Source organism: Bufo bufo, chromosome 1, assembly GCF_905171765.1.
Source record: "Bufo bufo chromosome 1, aBufBuf1.1, whole genome shotgun sequence".
Taxonomy (NCBI): Eukaryota; Metazoa; Chordata; class Amphibia; order Anura; family Bufonidae; genus Bufo; species Bufo bufo.
In genome coordinates this window covers 789,996,934-790,012,881 of record NC_053389.1, presented here as the reverse complement: position 1 = coordinate 790,012,881, position 15,948 = coordinate 789,996,934, and the positions used below count along the sequence as shown (strand labels likewise).

The following is a 15,948-nucleotide window of genomic DNA, read 5'->3' as shown; positions in this document are numbered from 1 at the left end:
AAATCATTGTCTATAAATAGAAAACAGAAATTTCTATAAAATTCTGTATTCACTTCCCCCTGAAACTGAAGGGTTTGCAAAGAGGCAAATCATATAGTAGTTATATTGTTGTACATAGGAGCAGTATTATAGTAGTTATATTGTTGTACATAGGAGGTAGTATTATATTAGTTATATTCTTGTACATAGGAGGCAGTATTATAGTAGTTATATTCTTGTACATAGGAGCAGTATTATAGTAGTTATATTGTTGTACATAGGAGGTAGTATTATAGTAGTTATATTGTTGTACATAGGAGCAGTATTATAGTAGTTATATTGTTGTACATAGGAGCAGTATTATAGTAGTTATATTCTTGTACATAGGAGCAGTATTATAGTAGTTATATTCTTGTACATAGGAGGCAGTATTATAGTAGTTATATTCTTGTACATTGGAGGCAGTATTATAGTAGTTATATTCTTGTACATAGGAGCAGTATTATAGTAGTTATATTCTTGTACATAGGAGGCAGTATTATAATAGTTATATTCTTGTACATAGGAGGCAGTATTATCGTAGTTATATTCTTGTACATAGGAGCAGTATTATAGTAGTTATATTCTTGTACATAGGAGCAGTATTATAGTAGTTATATTCTTGTACATAGGAGGCAGTATTATAGTAGTTATATTCTTGTACATAGGAGCAGTATTATAGTAGTTATATTCTTGTACATAGGAGGCAGTATTATAATAGTTATATTCTTGTACATAGGAGGCAGTATTATCGTAGTTATATTCTTGTACATAGGAGCAGTATTATAGTAGTTATATTCTTGTACATAGGAGCAGTATTATAGTAGTTATATTCTTGTACATAGGAGGCAGTATTATAGTAGTTATATTCTTGTACATAGGAGCAGTATTATAGTAGTTATATACTTGTACATAGGAGCAGTATTATAGTAGTTATATTCTTGTACATAGGAGGCAGTATTATAGTAGTTATATTCTTGTACATAGGAGCAGTATTATAGTAGTTATATTCTTGTACATAGGAGGCAGTATTATAGTAGTTATATTCTTGTACATAGGAGCAGTATTATAGTAGTTATATTCTTGTACATAGGAGCAGTATTATAGTAGTTATATTCTTGTACATAGGAGGCAGTATTATAGTAGTTATATTCTTAACCATATTTCTTTTTATTGAAAGAAAAATTCAGGGCCGTGACCCACACAAGACAGTACATTGATGACAATATGGTACCAAATAGTATCCAGCATACATGTCAAGTGTAAGCAATACAAAACAGTTATTATCATTGACCCTAGAGTGATATCCAAGAAAAGGAAGGGGGGGGGGGGAGATCAGGAAGGGAAGGAGGGGAGGGAAACAAGGAGGTGATAAATTTCTGCTCTATTATGTAAAGTTTCTATAGACTTTCCATGGAGACCACAATTTTAGGAAGCGAGAGCGTGAGTTATTTTCCCAGTGCGCTAGCTCCTCAAAACGGTAGATCTGGTCTACTTTATCAGTCCACATAAGGAGAGTTGGTGGGGAGTCGTTCTTCCACAAGTAGGGGATAAGTAATTTAGCTGCTGTGAGCAGCATCGTTGGAAGGTCATGTTTGGTGGGTGTGAGGGATTTGTTCGGACACCATAGCAAAATAAGCTTAGCATCCAGTGATATCTTGGTATTGCATATTTGATTAACTAAATCCTCAATTAAGGTCCAGAACGGTTGAATCTTTTGGCAGAGCCACCAAATATGTGACAAGGAGCCAGTGTCCAGGCCACATCTCCAACATTTTTCAGAAATTTCTGGGTTCAATTTATGCAAGAATTCAGGTGTTTTGTACCATCTACACAGGAGTTTAAAGGAGTTCTCCTGAATCCTCACACAACGATTGAAGCCGTGTGAATGAGCTAGTATGAACGCTTTCTCTGGCTCTGTAAGGGATATGGAGAGCTCCCGTTCCCATGAGGCCACAAAACGAAGCTCCGGGGGCAGGGAGGAAAGCATTTCTTTATACATCTGAGATAATGGCCTAAGGGGGGGTTTGGTAGCCAAAACCTTCTTTTCAAGCCAGGAGGGCGACCTACTATCAGAAAATGGCCCGGTACACAATTTGGTATCTCTCTGGAAATTTGCTAGGTGGAAAAAGGGTGCTGTTTTGACCTCAGGGAGGTCCATTACTGAATCCCATTTTAAACAGCCATCCGGGAGAAGGACATCCCGCAGAGGAATATCAGCGAGCTTAGACCAAATCCCGGAGGGGTATAACACCGTTGGATGGATGTGGCTTTGTAGTAGTCTAAGCGGCATACCAGTGTTAGGGAAATTAAAGATACGGGACTGAACCATTTTGGACCATTCCACCAACATGCCCCTCCAAACCGGGGACGTATAACAGTGATTAGCAGAGATAGGCCTAATACCCCATAAAGTAAGCAATTCTTGGTTAGACAATAGTGCATTTTCAAGACGGGAGCAAAGAGAGCTAGATTGGCGAGACATAATAGTTACGCATCTGCCTAGCTGTACAGCAGTATAATAAAGCTTCACATCTGGCATCCCAAAGCCTCCGAACCTCCTATCCCTTGTGAGGACAGAGTAAGCAATACGTGGTGACTTGCCATTCCAAAGAAAGCGTGTGAATACCCTACGTATTTCAGTAAAATATGAATTTGGAAGCCAAATAGGTATGGATTGTAGCAAATACAGAAATTTGGGAAGGATAAAGGTCTTGATGTAATTTTTTCGTCCTACCCAAGAGACAAATGGGAGTTTCAGGTTTTGAAGATGTGTCCGGACCGTTTGAAGGAGCGGCAGGTAGTTAAGGGAAGCCAGATCTTGGACATTAGCCGAAACATGAGTACCTAAATACACAATGTCTCTGGAGGCCCAAGTGAATGGAGTAGCACGCTTCAGATCATTAATCACTGCTTGTGGACAAGAGATATTGAGAGCCATGGATTTCCCATAGTTAATTTTAAAATTCGATATAAACCCAAAATCTTCAAATATGAACAGCAATCTGGGCAAGGCTTCCCTGGGGTTTGAGGTCATGATTAAAAGGTCATCCGCGAATGCCGCAGCAACGTGTGTACAAGATCCTATTTGTAAGCCCTTTATCTCTGGGTCCATTCTTATTCTACATAAAAGGGTCTCCATCACTAAGATGAATAGTGCAGGAGATAAAGGGCATCCCTGCCTTGTCCCGTTAGTGATGCGAAATGGTGGTGACAGTGTTCCATTAACTTTGACCATGGCAGAGGGGGTCGAGTATAACGTATAAATGGCAGTAATAAATTGGTCAGGTAGGCCAAATCTCAACAGGGTCCGCGACATATAATGCCAACTGACCCTGTCGAAGGCCTTTTCCGCGTCCGTACTTACTAGCACCAAGGGCTTAGATGATCTTTTAGCCCAATTTACAAGATGAAGAAGCCTTATTGTATTTTCTGACCCCTGTCTGCCATGGACAAAACCCACCTGTTCCTCATGGACGATGTCAGGCAGCACATCCTGAAGCCTAGTGGCCAATATCTTCGCCCACCACTTCACATCACAGTTTAGCAGAGAGATCGGCCTATAGTTGCTGCAGCATGTCGGATCTTTATTCTCCTTATGTAGGACAGTAATGTGTGCCAATAAGGAATGAGGGGCAAGGGAGCCACCAGTGAGAAGATGATTGCACAGGTTCCTGAAACGGGGAATTAGAACATCTTTGAAGGATTTATAATAAGTGATGGGGAACCCATCTGGTCCTGGGCTTTTGCCCGAGGGGATGGACATGAGTACTTTGTGAATCTCTAGATCAGTGACAGGTCTAGTCAATTGAGATGCCTTGGCCGGGGCTATGGAAGGGAGATCTAAATTCTGTAGGAATTTATCAGTAGCTTCTGAGAGATCACTAACAGATGCACCATCTGGGGGGGGTAGATTGTATAGGGTCTCATAAAAAGCACAGAATGCCTTAGCTATATCTGGGGTAGATTTATGCATTTTGCCTTTGGGGTCCTTAATAGAGGAAACAAAGGAGTCAGAGAACTGCTTCTTGGCAATCGCCGACATCAGTCTGTTTCCTCTATCCCCATGTGCATAGGCTTTAAATCGTGAGCGTAGGATCAGCTTTGCAGAGGTTATATTTAATAGGTTTTTTAAGTGTACTCTGGCTTCAGTTAGTTCGGTCAGGGTGCGCTTAGCCTGTGATTCCTTGTGAGAGGATTCAAGGCGAGCAATCTTCGCTAGCAAAGCGTCTAATGCCTGTGTTCTTTGCTTTTTTACATAGGCCCCTAGTGCAATTAGTTCCCCCCTTATAACTACCTTATGGGATTCCCATAGTATGGAAGGAGAAGGCGGGGAATCTGGTGTATCATTTAGCGCGAAAAATTCGGAAAGCGAGGCCTTGATTTTGCACGCGTGGGTGGGGTCCAAAATCAAGGTGTCGTTCAAACGCCATAGGCGTTCTTTTCTCTGTGGTCCGGACAGGGAGAAGTTAATGATAACAGGGGCATGATCAGATAACGTAATACTACCAATCCGGGCTCCAGAGACATTACGAATATGTGAGTCAGACAAGAACAAATAATCTAATCTATGGAATGACATCTTGGCATGTGAATAAAATGTGTAGTCTCGGCCATTGGGGTTTATAGTACGCCAAACATCACGGACCTTCAGTTTTCTCAGGGAAGTTTTAAGCCTTTTCAAAAGCTTATAGGACACAGACGGTCTACCTACTGACGTGTCTACTGCCGGTTCAAGAGCGACATTGAAGTCGCCTCCCAAAACTAACAGTCCATCAGAAAAAGATGACAATAAAGCGAGGGTCTGAACGAGCCATGGTACTTGGCCTCTATTAGGCGCATATAGATTGGCGAATGTAACTGGAGAGTCACCAACTACCCCCTTTACAAAAATATACCTGCCCTCAGGATCCGCTGAAGTAGCGGTATGCTTGAAGGGAAGGTTTTTGTGTATAGCTACACTGACACCTCTACTGGCGGATTCATGTGTACTATGAAACCACTGAGCAAACTTCCTGGGAGGAAGATTAGGGATTTTATTTGTCCTAAAATGTGTCTCTTGCAGGAAGGCTACCGAAACTTTATCCCTCAGAAGGAGAGAGATGGTTTGAGACCTTTTGCATGGCTCGTTCAGCCCGTGTGCGTTTAGAGAGGCGACTACAATTGAGGACATGACAATATATATACTAAGGAGAAAAAGCATATATTATCCATGGAAATATCTGAGAGAGCATAGCATATATGAGCAGGATGAGGAAAGGAGGGGAAAGGGGAACAAGTAAAATAGAATAAAATAAAATAATATAAAATGAGAAAGATAACCAACAACATGTTAGGCTGGTATAAAACCAGCTCAGATGAAATATTCATCTAGAGAAAAGTAGGTGCCTACCTATCACCATCCAAGACAGGGTTGGATTGGCGAGGGGGCAGGTAAAGCACCTTTTGGTCTACAACAAAAAGGGGAGACCAACAACAAGAAATACTTCCAGCACCGGAATCTATCCGGACATTACCCTGCAAATAGGGAAAGAAAAAGTTGCCTTCATGGAGGCAGAGTTCCAAAACAGCAGAAGAGTGTCCCGGTTAAGGTCTGACGTCTCATACATAACTCTAAGCCAATAGTAAAAAAGTAAAAAAGTAAAAAATTGGCTCAAAAACAGAACAATCGTGAACAGGCCACTACCTTCCGCATAAAACACTATGCCGAGGGGCCGGGAGACAGTCATCTCTTATAGTAGAAAAATGAGGTAGGACCTAATATTGGCAGTCTATGTTAGCAGACAAATAGTGCCAATGTCACCTTGGTTTGAGCTCAGGTAAGGGCTCCGTCCATCCTGCTGCGACCCAAACGATCTGACTTGTTTGCAGATGCCGTCTGCCAGGAGGACACACGTGGCGGGATAGGCAGGGGGCCATCTTGATCGGCTGGTAGCCACGAGGGGATCTCCACCGGAGGGACATCCAGGGACCTCCAAACTGACTCTAGGTCTGCGGGAGAGCGAACTGTAAGCAGCTTTCCATTCCTGGAGATCGCCAGCCCAAAGGGAAATAGCCATCTGAACGGGGTCGACGTCTTCCTGAGGACTTCCAGTAAGGGCTTAAATAAGCGCCGCTTAGCCAGGGTAGATGGCGCTAGATCCTGGAACATCTGAATCGGCGTATTCTCATATTCTAGTACCTCCATTTCTCTTTGCCTTTTCAACAGTGCCGCGGTATCTACAAAACTTAGTAGGCCGCAAATCACGTCACGTGGCGGTTCTTGAGGTTTGGGCCTAGGGCGCAGCGCCCTGTGTATGCGCTCCACCACTATTCCCTCTGCTCTTTCCGGTTCAAGCATCATGGAAAATAACTCACGCGCCACTGTCGGCAAGGCCTCCGTCGCAATAGATTCAGGTAGGCCGCGGATGCGTATGTTGCGCCGGCGACTTCGATTCTCCTGGTCTTCCAGTTTCAAGAAGGCATCGTTCAATAGGGCCTTGTGAGATGCTAGCACCTCTGATGCTTTGCCTTCATAGGTCAAAATGGCTTCTTGCGTGCCTTCTAATGTGACCACTCTCTGGCCTAGATGTTTTATGTCGTCTTTGATGTCCGCCAGATCTTGTTTGAGAGGCGTAAGGGCCGATTCAAGAACCCGGCGAAGGGTCCGCTCCGATAGAGGCGGATCTCTGGGCCTTCTATCTGAAATATCAGAGCCGCTGCCCGCGTCAGAGAGTTCTCCTGCGTCGGAGTCATGAGCATTAGACGCCGCCATATTGGCGCCTTTCTGTGTGGCAGCTCTCGGCGTTTTCCGGAGAAACTTCTCCATCTCTGGCTGTTTGGAGTGCCGTGGGGTCGACTCTGAACTTCCTCTGATCTTCTCCTTGCCAGGTTTCCCCATAATAAAGTAAATTATAGGCTTATATAGGGTTAGTGAGCCGGAATGCTGGAGGAGCTCAAGCTCGTGCGGCCATTCAGCTGCGTGGCTAGGCTCCGCCCCCCTATAGTAGTTATATTCTTGTCCATAGGAGGCAGTATTATAGTAGTTATATTCTTGTACATAGGAGGCAGTATTATAGTAGTTATATTCTTGTACATAGGAGCAGTATTATAGTAGTTATATTCTTGTACATATAAGGCAGTAATATGGTAGTTATATTCTTGTACATAGGAGCAGTATTATAGCAGTTATATTCTTGTACATAGGAGCAGTATTATAGTAGTTATATTCTTGTACATAGGAGGCAGTATTATAGTAGTTATATTCTTGTACATAGGAGCAGTATTATAGTAGTTATATACTTGTACATAGGAGCAGTATTATAGTAGTTATATTCTTGTACATAGGAGGCAGTATTATAGTAGTTATATTCTTGTACATAGGAGCAGTATTATAGTAGTTATATTCTTGTACATAGGAGGCAGTATTATAGTAGTTATATTCTTGTACATAGGAGCAGTATTATAGTAGTTATATTCTTGTACATAGGAGGCAGTATTATAGTAGTTATATTCTTGTACATAGGAGCAGTATTATAGTAGTTATATTCTTGTACATAGGAGGCAGTATTATAGTAGTTATATTCTTGTACATAGGAGGCAGTATTATAGTAGTTATATTCTTGTACATAGGAGGCAGTATTATAGTAGTTATATTCTTGTACATAGGAGGCAGTATTATAGTAGTTATATTCTTGTACATAGGAGGCAGTATTATAGTAGTTATATTCTTGTACATAGGAGCAGTATTATAGTAGTTATATTCTTGTACATATAAGGCAGTAATATGGTAGTTATATTCTTGTACATAGGAGCAGTATTATAGCAGTTATATTCTTGTACATAGGAGCAGTATTATAGTAGTTATATTCTTGTACATAGGAGCAGTATTATAGTAGTTATATTCTTGTACACAGGGGCAGTATTATAATAGTTATATTCTTGTACATAGGAGCAGTATTATAGTAGTTATATTCTTGTACATAGGAGGCAGTATTATAGCAGTTATATTCTTGTACATAGGAGGCAGTATAATAGTAGTTATATTGTTGTATATAGAAGCAGTATTATAGTAGTTATATTCTTGTACATAGGAGTAGTATTATAGTTGCTATATTCTTGTACATAAGAGGCAGTATTATAGTAGTTATATTCCTGTACATAGGAGGCAGTATTATAGTAGTTATATTCTTGTACATAGGAGCAGTATTATAGTAGGTAAATTCTTGTACATAGGAGCAGTATTATAGTAGTTATATTCTTGTACATAGGAGGCAGTATTATAGTAGTTATATTCTTGTACATAGGAGCAGTATTATAGTAGTTATATTCTTGTACATAGGAGGCAGTATTATAGTAGTTATATTCTTGTACATCAGAGCAGTATTATAGTAGTTATATTCTTGTACATAGGAGCAGTATTATAGTAGTTATATTCTTGTACATACGAGCAGTATTATAGTAGTTATATTTTTGTACATAGGAGCAGTATAATAGTAGTTATATTCTTGTACATAGGAGCAGTATTATAGTAGTTATATTCTTGTACATAGGAGCAGTATTATAGTAGTTATATTGTTGTATATAGGAGCAGTATTATAGTAGTTATATTCTTGTACATAGAAGCAGTATTATATTAGTTATATACTTGTACATAGGAGCAGTATTATAGTAGTTATATTCTTGTACATAGGAGGCAGTATTATAGTAGTTATATTCTTGTACATAGGAGCAGTATTATAGTAGTTATATTCTTGTATATAGGAGGCAGTATTATAGTAGTTATATTCTTGTACATAGGAGCAGTATTATAGTAGTTATATTCGTGTACATTAGAGGCAGTATTATAGTAGTTATATTCTTGTACATAGGGGCAGTATTATAGTAGTTATATTCTTGTACATAGGAGGCAGTATTATAGTAGTTATATTCTTGTACATAGGAGGCAGTATTATAGTAGTTATATTCGTGTACATTAGAGGCAGTATTATAGTAGTTATATTCTTGTACATAGGGGCAGTATTATAGTAGTTATATTCTTGTACATTGGAGGCAGTATTATAGTAGTTATATTCTTGTACATAGGAGCAGTATTATAGTAGTTATATTCTTGTACATAGGGGGCAGTATTATAGTAGTTATATTCTTGTACATTGGAGGCAGTATTATAGTAGTTATATTCTTGTACATAGGAGGCAGTATTATAGTAGTTATATTGTTGTATATACAGTACAGACCAAAAGTTTGGACACGCCTTCTCATTCAAAGAGTTTTCTTTATTTTTATGACTATGAAGGCATCAAAACTATGAATTAAAGGGGTTATCCGAGTTAACTTAACCTTATCTTTATGGCTTTATTTCTCCTATACCTTAGTTTTCCTAAATCACTTACTGTACCTATCTTGTGCCGTTTCTCTGCTACACTAAACAGTCATGTGACCGCCCACGTCATCAGCTGTGACGTTCCGTTGACATGGAGCTCTCTGCTTGTCGGAGTGACTAAGCCATGTCAACGGAACGTCATCAGCCTTGGCCACGCCCCCACCTCTCTGCATTACAGTCCGTGCGGCTGTGAGTTGATCGCGCATGCGCGATCATCACTTGTGCCGCGGCTACCTCCAACTTTCTAACTGCGGCTAATAGCTCAACCCCTCCCACAAATATAACAGATCAACCCCTCCCACAAATATTCATGAGGGAGAGATGAGTCATTGTTGTTACTGCTGCATGTAAACACAGCAATAACAGAACCTGGAAAAGGTGTAAGGATCGTTCTTTTTTCAAAAAATCAAGCTTGACTAATGTATATGTATATCCTGATTAATTTTGTTAGGTTTTATTTTTTTTCCCATAACTCGGATAACCCCTTTAACACATGTGGAATTATATACAGGGAGTGCAGAATTATTAGGCAAGTTGTATTTTTGAGGATTAATTTTATTATTGAACAACAACCATGTTCTCAATGAACCCAAAAAACTCATTAATGTCAAAGCTGAATATTTTTGGAAGTAGTTTTTAGTTTGTTTTTAGTTTTAGCTATTTTAGGGGGATATCTGTGTGTGCAGGTGACTATTACTGTGCATAATTATTAGGCAACTTAACAAAAAACAAATATATACCCATTTCAATTATTTATTTTTACCAGTGAAACCAATATAACATCTCAACATTCACAAATATACATTTCTGACATTCAAAAACAAAACAAAAACAAATCAGTGACCAATATAGCCACCTTTCTTTGCAAGGACACTCAAAAGCCTGCCATCCATGGATTCTGTCAGTGTTTTGATCTGTTCACCATCAACATTGCGTGCAGCAGCAACCACAGCCTCCCAGACACTGTTCAGAGAGGTGTACTGTTTTCCCTCCTTGTAAATCTCCCATTTGATGATGGACCACAGGTTCTCAATGGGGTTCAGATCAGGTGAACAAGGAGGCCATGTCATTTGATTTTCTTCTTTTATACCCTTTCTTGCCAGCCACGCTGTGGAGTACTTGGACGCGTGTGATGGAGCATTGTCCTGCATGAAAATCATGTTTTTCTTGAAGGATGCAGACTTCTTCCTGTACCACTGCTTGAAGAAGGTGTCTTCCAGAAACTGGCAGTAGGACTGGGAGTTGAGCTTGACTCCATCCTCAACCCGAAAAGGCCCCACAAGCTCATCTTTGATGATACCAGCCCAAACCAGTACTCCACCTCCACCTTGCTGGCGTCTGAGTCGGACTGGAGCTCTCTGCCCTTTACCAATCCAGCCACAGGCCCATCCATCTGGCCCATCAAGACTCACTCTCATTTCATCAGTCCATAAAACCTTAGAAAAATCAGTCTTGAGATATTTCTTGGCCCAGTCTTGACGTTTCAGCTTGTGTGTCTTGTTCAGTGGTGGTCGTCTTTCAGCCTTTCTTACCTTGGCCATGTCTCTGAGTATTGCACACCTTGTGCTTTTGGGCACTCCAGTGATGTTGCAGCTCTGAAATATGGCCAAACTGGTGGCAAGTGGCATCTTGGCAGCTGCACGCTTGACTTTTCTCAGTTCATGGGCAGTTATTTTGCGCCTTGGTTTTTCCACACGCTTCTTGCGACCCTGTTGACTATTTTGAATGAAACGCTTGATTGTTCGATGATCACGCTTCAGAAGCTTTGCAATTTTAAGAGTGCTGCATCCCTCTGCAAGATATCTCACTATTTTTGACTTTTCTGAGCCTGTCAAGTCCTTCTTTTGACCCATTTTGCCAAAGGAAAGGAAGTTGCCTAATAATTATGCACACCTGATATAGGGTGTTGATGTCATTAGACCACACCCCTTCTCATTACAGAGATGCACATCACCTAATATGCTTAATTGGTAGTAGGCTTTCGAGCCTATACAGCTTGGAGTAAGACAACATGCATAAAGAGGATGATGTGGTCAAAATACTCATTTGCCTAATAATTCTGCACACAGTGTACATAACAAACAAGTGTGAAACAACTGAAAATATGTCATATTCTAGGTTCTTCAAAGTAGCCACCTTTTGCTTTGATTACTGCTTTGCACACTCTTGGCATTCTCTTGATAAGCTTCAAGAGGTAGTCCCCTGAAATGGTCTTCCAACAGTCTTGAAGGAGTTCCCAGAGATGCTTAGCACTTGTTTGCCCTTTTGCCTTCACTCTGCGGTCCAGCTCATCCCAAACCATCTCGATTGGGTTCAGGTCAGGTGACTGTGGAGGCCAGGTCATCTGGCGCAGCACCCCATCACTCTCCTTCATGGTCAAATGGCCCTTACTTTCAAAGTTTTCCCAATTTCTTAAAGTAATGATGGCCACTCGTTTTTCTTTAGTTAGCTGCTTTTTTCTTGCCATAATACAAATTCTAACAGTCTATTCAGTAGGACTATCAGCTGTGTATCCACCTGACTTCTCCTCAACGCCACTAATGGTCCCAACCCCATTTATAAGGCAAGAAATCCCACTTATTAAACCTGACAGGGCACACCTATGAAGTGAAAACCATTTTAGGGGACTACCTCTTGAAGCTCATCAAGAGAATGCCAAGAGTGTGCAAAGCAGTAATCAAAGCAAAAGGTGGCTACTTTGAAGAACCTAGAATATGACATATGTTCAGTTGTTTCACACTTGTTTGTTATTTATATAATTCCACATGTGTTAATTCATAGTTTTGATGCCTTCAGTGTGAATCTACAATTTTCATAGTCATGAAAATAAAGAAAACCCTTTGAATGAGAAGGTGTGTCCAAACTTTTGGTCTGTACTGTAGGAGCAGTATTATAGTAGTTATATTCTTGTACATAGAAGCAGTATTATAGTAGTTATATTCTTGTACATAGGAGGCAGTATTATAGTAGTTATATTCTTGTACATAGGAGGCAGTATTATAGTAGTTATATTCTTGTACATAGGAGGCAGTATTATAGTAGTTATATTCTTGTACATAGGAGCAGTATTATAGTAGTTATATTCTTGTACATAGGAGCAGTATTATAGTAGTTATATTCTTGTACATAGGAGCAGTATTATAGTAGTTATATTCTTGTACATAGGAGGCAGTATTATAGCAGTTATATTCTTGTACATAGGAGGCAGTATTATAGTAGTTATATTGTTGTATATAGAAGCAGTATTATAGTAGTTATATTCTTGTACATAGGAGTAGTATTATAGTTGCTATATTCTTGTACATAAGAGGCAGTATTATAGTAGTTATATTCCTGTACATAGGAGGCAGTATTATAGTAGTTATATTCTTGTACATAGGAGCAGTATTATAGTAGGTAAATTCTTGTACATAGGAGCAGTATTATAGTAGTTATATTCTTGTACATAGGAGGCAGTATTATAGTAGTTATATTCTTGTACATAGGAGCAGTATTATAGTAGTTATATTCTTGTACATAGGAGGCAGTATTATAGTAGTTATATTCTTGTACATCAGAGCAGTATTATAGTAGTTATATTCTTGTACATAGGAGCAGTATTATAGTAGTTATATTCTTGTACATACGAGCAGTATTATAGTAGTTATATTTTTGTACATAGGAGCAGTATAATAGTAGTTATATTCTTGTACATAGGAGCAGTATTATAGTAGTTATATTCTTGTACATAGGAGCAGTATTATAGTAGTTATATTGTTGTATATAGGAGCAGTATTATAGTAGTTATATTCTTGTACATAGAAGCAGTATTATATTAGTTATATACTTGTACATAGGAGCAGTATTATAGTAGTTATATTCTTGTACATAGGAGGCAGTATTATAGTAGTTATATTCTTGTACATAGGAGCAGTATTATAGTAGTTATATTCTTGCATATAGGAGGCAGTATTATAGTAGTTATATTCTTGTACATAGGAGCAGTATTATAGTAGTTATATTCGTGTACATTAGAGGCAGTATTATAGTAGTTATATTCTTGTACATAGGGGCAGTATTATAGTAGTTATATTCTTGTACATAGGAGGCAGTATTATAGTAGTTATATTCTTGTACATAGGAGGCAGTATTATAGTAGTTATATTCGTGTACATTAGAGGCAGTATTATAGTAGTTATATTCTTGTACATTGGAGGCAGTATTATAGTAGTTATATTCTTGTACATTGGAGGCAGTATTATAGTAGTTATATTCTTGTACATAGGAGCAGTATTATAGTAGTTATATTCTTGTACATAGGAGCAGTATTATAGTAGTTATATTCCTGTACATAGGAGCAGTATTATAGTAGTTATATTCTTGTACATAGGAGCAGTATTATAGTAGTTATATTCTTGCAAAGGAGGCAGTATTATAGTAATATTCTAGATAAGGATTGGTATTATACGGTTTAATCATATTTTTCTACATAGGATGACTGTTATAGCAGATAAATTGTGCTTATGGGTAGTAGGACAATGGTTATATACTTAGTGCAGAATACTCACCAGAAAGAGTCATGGAGAGGATATTGCTGAGTTCGGATGTCTGGATCTCTGTTCCCACATAGCACTGGTACTGACAGACATACTCTATTGACTTCAGGGTGTAAGAACTTTCAATAGTAAAGCTCACGCTATTTCTTGTCTCAGGAGCTTGTACTGTCTGGAGATTCTGCCCACTGCTGTAGGCTTTCAGGAAGAATTTGCCTTCTGGGTGATCTGCTGGCGCTGTGCATTGCATTTCTACGTTTTGGCCCATATAGATGGTTCCTGAAGTCATCAACGATAATTGCGGTGGAGGTAAAAATTTGGTGTTATTTGTGTAAACTGTATAAGAAAAAAAAAAAAAGTCTCCTTAAGTTACTGAGCATTGCATTGTGACTTATTACATTAAAAGAAATGCTACAGCCAAATATGTTATCTATTCATCAAATAGTAATGTATAGAGGGTACATGGCAGCGCAGTTAGTTTCCTTTCCCTACACTGAGGCTCTTATAGAAATACACAGACTAGCAGAAGTCCTGTCCAAAAAGAAGAGACTCTTTCAACCGGAGAGTCTGTGCGGTCAAGTGGGACAGCCGAGCAGATAATTAAAAAAAAAGGGGCATAAAAGGCGTAAAAAAGTGAACTACATTGCTACTTACTCCATCTACATTACTATAACGCAATTTCTGCTTAAAAGCTATGTACACCTTCGGAGCATTTTTTGAGATTGCATTTTAATCATTTTGGGCTAAAAAAAAAATTCAATTGTTTTTTATTAAAAAAAATATTGAGACATTCTGTCACAAAGAGTTAACTATTTGATTAGCTGCGGGAATAGCACTTTTTAATAAATAAACATAGTGATGTCACAGTACAGGATAATAAACACAGTGATGTCACAGTACAGGGATAATAAACACAGTGATGTCACAGTACAGAGATAATAAACACAGTGATGTCACAGTACAGAGATAATAAACACAGTGATGTCACAGTACAGAGATAATACACACAGTGATGTCACAGTACAGGGATAATAAACACAGCGATGTCACAGTACAGGGATAATAAACACAGTGATGTCACAGTACAGGGATAATAAACAGTGATGTCACAGTACAGGGATAATAAACAGTGATGTCACAGTACAGAGATAATAAACATAGTGATGTCACAGTACAGGGATAATAAACACAGTGATGTCACAGTACAGGGATAATAAACAGTGATGTCACAGTACAGGGATAATAAACACAGTGATGTCACAGTACAGGGATAATAAACAGTGATGTCACAGTACAGGGATAATAAACACAGTGATGTCACAGTACAGGGATAATAAACACAGTGATGCCACAGTACAGGGATAATAAACACAGTGATGTCACAGTACAGAGATAATAAACACAGTGATGTCACAGTACAGAGATAATAAACACAGTGATGTCACAGTACAGGGATAATAAACACAGTGATGTCACAGTACAGGGATAATAAACACAGTGATGTCACAGTACAGAGATAATAAACACAGTGATGTCACAGTACAGGGATAATAAACACAGTGATGTCACAGTAGAGAGAAAATAAACACAGTGATGTCACAGTACAGGGATAATAAACACAGTGCTGTCAAAGTACAGGGATAATAAACACAGTGATGTCACAGTACAGAGATAATAATTACAGTGATGTCAAAGTACAGGGATAATAAACACAGTGATGTCACAGTACAGGGATAATAAACACTGTGATGTCATAGCACAGGGATAATAAACACAGTGATGTCACAGTACAGAGATAATAAACACAGTGATGTCACAGTACAGGGATAATAAACACAGTGATGTCACAGCACAGGGATAATAAACACAGTGATGTCACAGTACAGAGATAATAAACACAGTGATGTCACAGTACAGAGATAATACACACAGTGATGTCACAGTACAGGATAATAAACACAGTGATGTCACAGAACAGGGATAATAAACACAGTGATGTCACAGTACAGGGAAAATAAACACAGTGATGTCACAGTA

The 15,948-nt window shown here is 38.9% G+C and overlaps 1 protein-coding gene across 1 annotated transcript in view; it reads right to left on the bottom strand.

Moving 5' to 3' along the window:
* Positions 1 to 15,948, bottom strand: part of LOC120986410 — a 40,596-nt gene that overhangs the window by 7,691 nt on the left and 16,957 nt on the right. Inside the window, exon 3 of the mRNA XM_040414964.1 lies at positions 13,927 to 14,247. Within this exon, the coding sequence (XP_040270898.1) occupies positions 13,927 to 14,247 (321 nt within the window). The remainder of the gene's footprint in view (positions 1 to 13,926; positions 14,248 to 15,948) is intronic.